The sequence below is a fragment of the Echiichthys vipera genome (assembly GCF_963691815.1).
Source record: "Echiichthys vipera genome assembly, chromosome: 12".
Taxonomy (NCBI): domain Eukaryota; kingdom Metazoa; phylum Chordata; class Actinopteri; order Perciformes; family Trachinidae; genus Echiichthys; species Echiichthys vipera.
Window position 1 is genome coordinate 21,663,508 of NC_139837.1, and position 9,865 is coordinate 21,673,372.

A 9,865-nucleotide genomic window follows, 5' to 3' on the forward strand; every position below is an offset into this window, starting at 1 on the left:
AAAGAGAAGATATTAGTTTTTGTAAAATAAACGAAAGCACCAGCCATCTCTGTAATGTTCAATTAGCACGAAAGGGTCTTGTAGGCTATGTGGGTTTTTCATCAATATCCTTCATATTATTCAGATAAAGCAGTGGGTACTTATCAACTACATCAATCTATTTAAGTACCAAGTAATGTGTGGTAATTAATTTATTGTTTTCTACAACATTAAAACCTTTAAGTGCCTCTCTGTTAAAGCACATGCCCCTTAATGTACTACGTATCGATTCTCTCTAAGACTTTGTTTCAAGTCATTTTCACAAGGTTCTAATGTGGATGTCTTCATTGCTTGATAGATGCATCTGAGAATGCATTGAGGGCATAAAGTTGAGCAAAACGATCACATACACAAATGCATAGAATGAGAGTAATTGAGTGCATTGTCATTTATAGGGCAGATTAAAAGAAAACCTGCTCTACCACATCAACTCTGCCTGCCGAGGGTGAGAGTGAGTCTGAAAACCAACCTCCTCTCTCCTCACTGCAGCAGTCTGCTATTGGCCTGGTGGATGCTGACAGCACTGATGCGTCTCTGTGGTGGAGGAGGGGGGCAGTCTCACTCTATAAAAGCCAGGGATCTGCAGCATCACTGAGCTGGTGCAGTGCAAAACGCCCGCTCATCCTCACCGATGGTGTGCAGAACAAGGGGGACATAAAAAAAAATCTTCTGAAACTTAAAACATTCACATCCTTTTCTTAAACAAACTAAAAAAAATCCACAACAAAAAATTCATCATGAGCTACGATACCTTCTTCTCCTACCGCCGCCCTTGGGACAGCTACAGAGGCTCCCAATTCACCACCAAATCCTCCATGTCTTCCTCTCTCTACTCTTCTTCTCGAGCTCCTCCGTCTGGGAAGAGGATCCTGAGGCTGGCCTCCTCTTCCCTGCCAGACGGGTCTGAGCGGATGGACCTGGCTCAGGCCAGCTCCCTCAACACAGAGCTGCTGGGCCTGCGCTCCCAGGAGAAGGAGCAGCTAGTGGACCTGAACGACCGCTTCGCCACCTACATCGAGAAGGTGAGGCACCTGGAGCTGCAGAACCGAGCCCTGCTGTCCGAGTTAGATGCGCTGAGGAGGCGGCAGAACGACCCGTCCCGTCTGCAGACCCTCTATGAGGGGCAGTCACGGAGTCTGAGGGCCATGATTGATTCAGAGAATGGGGAGAAGATGCGGATGGAGGCGGAGAGAGACTACCTGCGTGACGTGTACGACCAGATGAAGGAGCGCTTTGAGGAGGAGGCGAGGCGGCGCATGGATGCTGAGGAGGCCCTGCAGAGGGCCAGGGAGGAGGCCAGCAGGGCCACGCTCTCCAACTGTGATGCCGAGGCCACCGTGGTCTCTCTGTGTGATGAGATGGTGTTCCTGAAGAAAGTCTTTGCAGAGGAGCAAGCAGAGCTGCAGGCCCAGCTGCAGGTGGCTAACATCAGCGTGGATGTGGAGGTGGTGTCCAGGCCAGACCTCTCCACTGCCCTACGAGACATCCGGGCACAGTACGAGCGGCTGGCAAACAAGAACATGCAGACCGCTGAGGAATGGTACAAGAGCAAGTTCGCCAGTGTAGCGGAGATGGCGAGCAAAAACAACGAGGCCGTGCACGCCATCCGGGAGGAGACTATGGAGTACAGGAGGCTGCTTCAGTCCCGCTCCTCTGAGATCGAATCGCTCCGGAACGTCATTGACTCCCTCAATAAGCAGCTGGAGGATCTGGAGGAGACGCAGGACAAAGAGGTGGCAAAGTACCAGGTGAATGAGGGATAACTGGATCCTGAGCTGCATCAATATTCACTCAGTAGGAGAATGTGAACCAATGTGTGGTACCTGGTCTGGTTATCTGCCCATTTTGCTCCAATATAACTTCATATCAAGAGCATTCTTCTTCTTATGAATCTTTCTTAGATGACAGTCTATGTGCAGAAAGTAGAGAAACATCAGGAAGAAGCTTCTTTGCTATAAGATGTAGATAGGTTCTCTGCAGCAGCTACACCCTCCACATACTTTAGTGCTCAGCAGGAAATGATGGCAGACCTACAGCAGAGGTGAAAAGCTGCAAGGTTGCTGTCTGAAGGAACAGAGAGAACAACGTAATTGCACACTCAAAAAAGACATCGGGATTGCTTATTTATATGATAATTTACCACTTTCTGACCATTTCCAATTATTTTGAAGCAAATCTCTTCAAGCAAAAATAACCTTAAATAAAATATGCATAATAAAGCTGTTAAAGACTTCGTGTCAAGCGTCACTGACTGATAGTTGATAATGAAAGACTCTTTGTTTTTTTCTTATTCATAGATGAGGATAAGTGAGCTGGAGCGGGATATCACCGACGCCAAGCAGGAGATGGCGCGCTACCTGAGAGAATACCAAGACCTTCTCAATGTGAAGATGGCCCTTGACATTGAAATAGCTGCGTACAGGTGAGTTCTGGCTTTTGTCTCCACTATTATCAGACATTTAGATTCTCTAAAATAAATATACATGTAACTGTATGACTTTCTCTGGGGTAATGGGTTTTTGAAATACCTTTTCTATTTTATTTTTAATCTCATCTGACTGAAAAAAATTGTGTTTAATCATGTTAATCGCACTACAACTACTACTACTACTACTACTACTACTACTACTACTACTACTACTACAAGTGCATGGACAGCTCAATGATATTCTGTTTTCTTTTCCTTCTCAGGAAACTTCTGGAGGGAGAAGAGATTCGTCTGGCTTACCCTTCCCCTACCGCCATGATCTAAACCATGAATTCCACCAGCCTGGCATCAACCTGAAATCTTCACACCCCTTCTTCCCTGCCCTGAACATCCCCCCTCTCCCTCCCTCATTTCTTTAACATCCTCTTATATCCCCGCCCCCCTTAATACTCCATCCTTTTACTCCTCCCAAGACAAAAATGCAAACCAAAGCAAATGCGCCCTTGTGCTAAACAAGAGGTCCACCAGAAGTCCCCCTTCTTCTACACACGTTCTGACACCGCACATCAAGAAGATGGAAAACTGTAACATGCAGAGTGGTTGCACTGCATTAGTTAACATAGCTAAGCCGGACAGCTGTATTGTTTTGGCTGAGTTCCTCCCTGTCACACACGTTGAGGTCCAAGCAGCAGAGTTAGTATTTGACTCTTCTGAACCCCTCGTTGTGCAAACATTTGACCAATTGTTTGTGAAGGAGGAAAAATCCCTTTTTATCTCTTGATGCTTGGACCTTATCTGTGTTTGAAGTGATGCGAGAAACCTGCAGCATTATTGACCGGGAACTCTACCAATCGATCGCGCATTGTCCTGCACCCCTGGTTCTCTAGTAGTCAGTGAACCAGTAACCTTAAAAATTATTTTCACTATATTAAAAGACCCATTGTTGTCTTTTTAAGTTATTCTTCCTCTGCATTTATATAAAAAATACAAGTTTTGTTGGTTTTAAAAATTAGAGTGGGTTTGGGTCTTTCTATTTGGCCAGTTATTTAAATTTCTAATTTCTGATAAAACTGTCTTTTCTTGCATAAGATCTGGGACAGGTAAATGCTGTGGAAGATTAATTGTTACTGGTTTCTCCTTATATTCATGCAGTGTGTCTCACAGCTTATCTGCATTAGATTTGTTTTCTGTTCTGTGAGTTCATTCAAAACTAAACGACAAAACTGAAAGATAAAGTGCAGGAGCTCCTTGTTGTTTGTCTGCTAATGTTAGATCTAAATGGTGCTTTACACCTGTGAAACTAATACAAAGTCTGCACCATTACACTCGCTGTACCTGTAACAGCCGACAACAAGCTGAATAAACATATAACTGACCTGCAAATCAGTTCATGTCTCCTGTTTTCATTTGACACTTTTGAGGATGTTTAGGACATTAGAACAGACATCATTTTAATGTCGTGTCTCCACTGTAGCTCCTATATGCAACTGAATTATTTGACGTCTAGTTTAAGACCAATCAGCAAACGGCTAATTAGATATTCAATCAAAGTGTAAACATGGAGTTCAAAATGGGTCTGCTGTTGGACGAAACCTTCTATAAAAGACATTTTATAGATGCAATTTAGACAAAAAGAGACATATTTTCAGAGGTACCCTTACAGGTTGGTTAATCACCTGTGTGTTTTGAAAGTATGTCATGTGACCTTAAAATGTAAAATCTATTAAATGCATAAATACTTCAGTCATCATGACTCAAATTCCAATCACAGGGCTTTTCTTACAACACCAGTGATGGTTTACACACAAAATATTATGAAATTTAAGCAATAAATCAATGATAAATAGTATTATAGTAAAACGTATGGATATTGCGTCTGTCACTTGACAGGCTGAATGTGTCACTGCTGAGAATATTTTCTAATTGTTTCATCCTGCTTAAATTTCTCCTTATTTACAGCTCTCAATGTCACAGTGAGCGATACATAGCGGCACTGCACCATTTCCCATCATGCCATGCTCCTGGCTGTATCTGTAATGTGTTGGTGCCTCGCCTCAGCAGGATCATCAGTCAGCAGGCTGACACTCAGCGTTCTCACTGAACCCTGAAGAAATGCATGCAGAAAATAACAGTTTTCACATTTATTTTTACCGCATACGAGTGCAAGACAGGAACTCAAATTAAGTGTTGTGCTGCTGTCTCTAGAAGACCCAGTTGGTCCCTGCAGTTGAGAACATAAAATACCATTTAAGTAATTAGAAGTACTGTCATAACTGGAATTTCACATCTTAAAAAATAAGTTATTCCATTCTCACACTGGGCTTACTGGAAAGTGTGATATTTGGTTTGTCAGATATGATACTGTATTTGTGAGAAAGAACATTTTCTTATCAATCTCATAATATTCTTTGCAGGGTTTTGCATTCATAAATGTAAATTTGCCAAAGTAAAACCTCACTTTAATGCGTTCAAAAAATAAATGGTATTATATTTATCAGAACAAAACTTTGTCAAAAAGCAAAAAGCCATTAAAACTGTAAGATTGTGTTTTCAATTAATTTATTATTATTATTTCTATTCTTTAATGACACCTAGCATCTTTTATTTTTTGTGTCTTACTTTTTTTTTTTTTTTTACAGTTCTACCCGTTGGTTTTTGTGTAACTATATACATATATATACATTTAATTTTACATTTCTTATATCTTTATCTACTTAAAAAAGAACAGATGTATTATCGTTGTTTTTTTTGTAATGCACACCAAGTTCAAATAAAATGTTAAAAAAATGAATCTGGCAGCTACCTGTTTAACGAGTGCTAAAGTAGCTTAGCTAAGTAAAAAAAGAAGCATAGCTGACCAACAGTTAACTATCCATCTGCCACTATAGTTAGCTTACTGACGGGACGTAATATTAACTTACAACAACATCAGTGTAGGAGCGTCAAAGACTGTGGAAACTCTCGTTTATTTATGTTACATTCTTAGGGAGTCACAGACTATGAAAAAAACGCATTTTACCCATAGAGATATACATTTATTTATGTCTATGATTTTACCTACAGATGGCGGTAGAGGCTAAACAGCGTCTAAGCTAACCTCGCTAGCTACTGTGCTAATCACTTCCTCCGGTCAGAGGGCACCAATATGGCCGCCGCCTTCTTCCCGATAACATTTCTGTCTCAATGTTAACGTCCGAATGCTTTAATTAACCGTTAACTAACCGTTACACTGAGCGACTAACGTCCCCCACCTGCAGCCACATTTGTCGACGCCGACATGTTTCAGGTCATCGGCGGGAGGAGCGTCCAGGCGGCGGCCCGACTCCTTGCACCCAGTAGGAGCGCCGTGCTCGTGGAGGCTGTCCGGGGCAGAAAGTCCCGCACGGACCCGGTGGCCAAGTCCAAAGAGGGGCGAATAAAAGTGCCTCCCCCAGTCGACCCGGTGGAGATGGTCGTCCTCAAGGAGAGATTCTCGGAGTACCAGTTGATCATGAGGGCGCTTCGGTATGTCATAACACCAACCGTTAGTAACGGTCATGTCACGGACGTTCATTTACACGTCGACCTGGTGTACTGGAAATATCTGTCTCCCGTTAATTCATGTTGGGCCGGAAATTATTCCTCAAACTTTCAACATTTACTACCAAATATAATGTTTGTTTTATTTTTTGTTTATCCTTTATCCACAATCTCCATCCAATAAATACATGTGCCAAAATAATTGGTAAAAAAAAAAAAAATAATAATAATAATAATTCCACTCCATTGGCTCTCTCTGCTGGGCTAATTTATATACATATTTTATATTGTTAGATACGCTACTATACTCATTTATCCCCTTACCACCTTTAATTTTGTCTTCAATTGCTCGTATGGGTTTCATATTTTCTTATATTCTTAATATTTATTAGTTTTCAGCTGTACTACTTCTGTGCTGCTGCAAATACCGAATGTCACCTCTGAGGCGTTTTTGTTTATATTATTGGCTGGTAAACAATATGAGAAAAGCCTTTATTGATCCTCAGAGGCGAAAACTCCGGTTTTGCAGCAGCACAGGACATAATATGTACAGCTGTATTGGAATCTGAAAAATAAATAAACATTAAGCTGTATATTAGACTAGAAGAAAAGTGAATGTGTGTATCAATATCAAATGTGTACAAATCAGTCCAATGGGGGGGGGTTAGTGTGAGTATCCCAAATATGGTTGAAAACAAAAACAATTACAATCGGCAGATTTTTAATGTCACATTACTTTTGTCTTCAAAGTAATCAATTTTGTTTCCAATTTAAGATGAACAGCATGATTTGCACATTAGAGTAGAAAGGTTTAGGCAACGATGGATTAGCCAATTTAAGGAAAGTGAATCCGCAGGAAAAATGCCAAGACTTCACTGGTGTGAATGGCAATGTGATTATTTGCTGCTTCTCATAGTTTTATTGGATTAGTAAACTGAATGTCTCTGGCTTTTGGGATTATTGGTCAGACAAAACAAGCAATTTAAATATTTTACAATTGGGCTCTGGGAATGTGTGATTGTCATTTCTCGCTATTTTCTGACATGTTTTAGACAAAACAATCAACAAATTATTGAAAACATTATTCACATATTAAGTAATCCAGAGAAGCATTCTATATGTTGTATACTAGAATTTTCAAATTCTTATTTCTGCTACTTGACTTTACTCTGACTTTTCCCATCATTACACGCTCGCTGGTTTCCTTTTTGAACTTTGTGAATTTTAGTCACCCTTCCATAAACTACAAGTGTCATTTTGAATTGACCTGGTTCTTTTCTCTGTTTGTCAGCCTGGAGTTTAAGGAGGAGGTTCTTCGAAAGAAGTACGAGGAGGAGACGGGCTCCATGGCAGCGGAGAGGGAGAAGCAAGAGGCGGAGGAGCATTCTGTCCTCATGGCCTTTAACAACCAGGAGAACATCCGCATGCTCAAACTCCGGTAAAACAACATGAAGTCTGCAAAACTCTGACTGCTCTTGGTTTTTGTGTCTCGTTTCCATTCGTGTGATTTTACCTATTTTCCAAAAGTAACAGCTCACCTTTGTCCTCTGTGTCTTTCAGGGTATTAAGGGTCCAAAAGGAAAAGGAGGAAGCTGAGCGCAAGAAGGTGGAAGCTATCATTCAGCGTGAACTAGAGCAGCAAGAATTCATCAAAGAAAAAGAGATCGAAATTTTGAGATTGCAGGTATGATTTTTCTCAATCTTTCCGTTTTCTCCTTCCAAACTGAAGAGGAAACTGTTTATTGTAATAGTTAATTCTTCAAGCTACGGTTGCATGATTTTTGTAATCTATAAAAAGAGAGGAAATGTTCAATTCTGCGTCAAAATAGCATCCGTGCCCTGTTTGCACATGTACTGCAAACCGGAAATGGAGATGCTAAATGAAAAGTATACACAAAATGACCACAAAGAGACGAAAAATGACTATAGGGATTCAAAATGACCACAAAGAGATGCTAAATGACTGAAAATACAAACAAAACGACCACAAAGAGACAAAAAATGACGCCAAAGGACAGTGGATCGACATCACAGACATCGCAGAAAGACAATTGGACGCAAAACGATTAAAAAATATGTAAAATGACCACAAAGAAACAAAATGATGCCATAGAAACATAGAATGTCTAAAAATAGATGCAAAACCACCACAAAAAGATGCAAAATGGCAAAAAATAAATAGATGCATTACAATTACAAAGCCATAAAAAACATCTAAAAATGGATGTGAAATGACCACAAACAGACAAAACAACTAAAAGTCGACTCTTTGAATGTGGGTGTCTTGTTCCTACGCAGACAGAGTGGGGGGCCTCTTACATGTCTGTGCTCAGGGGCCCACCGCTCAGAATACGTCCATGTGTGGCGGGGCTGTATGTGAAAACAGATTCTGGTCTTCTCTAATCTTTCTAAACGACATTTTTCCTTTCAATCTCTTCCAGGAGGAGGCAAAGACCTTCATCACCTTGGAGAACTTGGATCAGCGTATAGAAGAAGCTCTGGACAATCCAAAGAACTACAACTTTGCCATCGACAAAGAAGGGAGAGTTGTGAAACAGACAATACTGCAGTGAAGCACGGGGCCGACCTCTTATAAGTCCAGCGGACAAACGGACATCGCGCAGGACTCCGATCCGAATTGGAAGCAGATTTTCTTCAACTTCTCACAGAAAACCTTTATTGTGAGAAGATTGTGGTCAAACTAAGAAATATCTGAGACCTTTTAATGAGCAGATCACTTGTGGACTTGATTTCCTGCCTTTATTTGTCTTGTTTCACATTCTTCCTTATTTGAGTGCTGTACCTTAAACGTAAAACTGTCTTTTCATATGTAATGTATGTAAAGTAAATGTTCACTTGAGTTTCCATGAAATCCGTCTGAATCTTTTTTTTTTAACAAAATAGGGTGAAAATTAGATTTTTTTTGTATTTATCAAGAAATCGATTTTCAAAACTGAATAAGAGCTACTTGGAAACTGTCTAACAATTAACATTTTGTCTTAACAACATGGCGTCAGACAGTGACAGAAAAGATGATCCACAGTACATTTGCATAAAGAAACTGAAATGCATCAGAAAACATAGATTTTCATGTTCATCATGGGGAGAAATATCCTTTATATTTAACATGTCTATTTGTTTTGGAGCCCAAATTGGATTTTTTTGTCTCCCCCTCTAGGAGGCGCTGTGTGCAGCTCTCCTCACTGTCAGTGTTTACACTCACAGGTATTAATCTTATGTGTGACAACGTGCTGCTGAGCCTGAGTAATCCTCTTCGGTCGGGTCATCCGTGCAGGTTGATTGGATGACAATGATCAGAGGTGAAGAGACCCAGGCGACCTGCAGCAGCTGAAGTGTGAAAAGGGTCAAACGAGGCCTTCAAACTGACGTGACACTTGGTTAAATAGCCTCCACAGTGCTCGTGCCTCATTAACAGAAAGTATAGAAAATTTAGGAAAATATACTTTTACACTCATTTCACAAAACATCTGGGGAAAAAATGAACAATCTTGTCCTGTCAAATCCCTCAATATTTAACTTTATATATTTATATTTAATAAAGTTTTAATTTAGGATGTGTAGTAGAGCTGACAGTCTGCAACAATTTTTTGATAATTGATTAAATCATTTAAGTCATTTTCAAGCACAGATGACAAACTTTCTCTGGTCTCAGCTTCAATTTTGCATCATTTATAATTTGAGTATTTTTTGGTAGATATTTGAAGAAGTTTCCTTGGGCTGTAGGACGTCGTGATGAGTATATTTCGCTATTTTCAGATGTTTTATGGAATAAGTGATCGACCACTTATTAGAATAATTGGCAGATTAACCGTTGCAGCTGTGAATCAATTCATGCATTTAAATAAAGTCTGATTACTA

At 40.4% G+C, this 9,865-nt stretch overlaps 2 protein-coding genes across 2 annotated transcripts; both read left to right on the top strand.

Moving 5' to 3' along the window:
* Nucleotides 1–649: 649 nt before the first annotated feature.
* On the top strand, nucleotides 650–3,820 carry neff2 (neuronal intermediate filament family member 2). The gene is made up of 3 exons (XM_083923728.1): nucleotides 650–1,787; nucleotides 2,337–2,461; nucleotides 2,731–3,820. Exons 1-3 carry the CDS (start codon nucleotides 777–779, stop codon nucleotides 2,789–2,791), a joined length of 1,197 nt encoding a protein of 398 aa, XP_083779854.1. The 5' UTR covers nucleotides 650–776; the 3' UTR covers nucleotides 2,792–3,820.
* Nucleotides 3,821–5,608: 1,788 nt separating this feature from the next.
* mrps26 (mitochondrial ribosomal protein S26) lies at nucleotides 5,609–8,851 on the top strand. The gene is made up of 4 exons (XM_083923743.1): nucleotides 5,609–5,971; nucleotides 7,278–7,424; nucleotides 7,547–7,670; nucleotides 8,428–8,851. Exons 1-4 carry the CDS (start codon nucleotides 5,745–5,747, stop codon nucleotides 8,557–8,559), a joined length of 630 nt encoding a protein of 209 aa, XP_083779869.1. The 5' UTR covers nucleotides 5,609–5,744; the 3' UTR covers nucleotides 8,560–8,851.
* The last annotated feature ends 1,014 nt before the right edge of the window (nucleotides 8,852–9,865 follow it).

Coding starts and splice junctions, on each gene's coding strand:
- neff2 (XM_083923728.1), top strand. CDS start 777: ATGAGCTACGATACCTTCTTCTCCTACCGCCGCCCTTGGGACAGCTAC. Junction 1,788..2,336: donor AAGAGGTGGCAAAGTACCAG/GTGAATGAGGGA, acceptor TCTTATTCATAG/ATGAGGATAAGTGAGCTGGA. Junction 2,462..2,730: donor ATTGAAATAGCTGCGTACAG/GTGAGTTCTGGC, acceptor TTTCCTTCTCAG/GAAACTTCTGGAGGGAGAAG.
- mrps26 (XM_083923743.1), top strand. CDS start 5,745: ATGTTTCAGGTCATCGGCGGGAGGAGCGTCCAGGCGGCGGCCCGACTC. Junction 5,972..7,277: donor TTGATCATGAGGGCGCTTCG/GTATGTCATAAC, acceptor TCTGTTTGTCAG/CCTGGAGTTTAAGGAGGAGG. Junction 7,425..7,546: donor ATCCGCATGCTCAAACTCCG/GTAAAACAACAT, acceptor TGTGTCTTTCAG/GGTATTAAGGGTCCAAAAGG.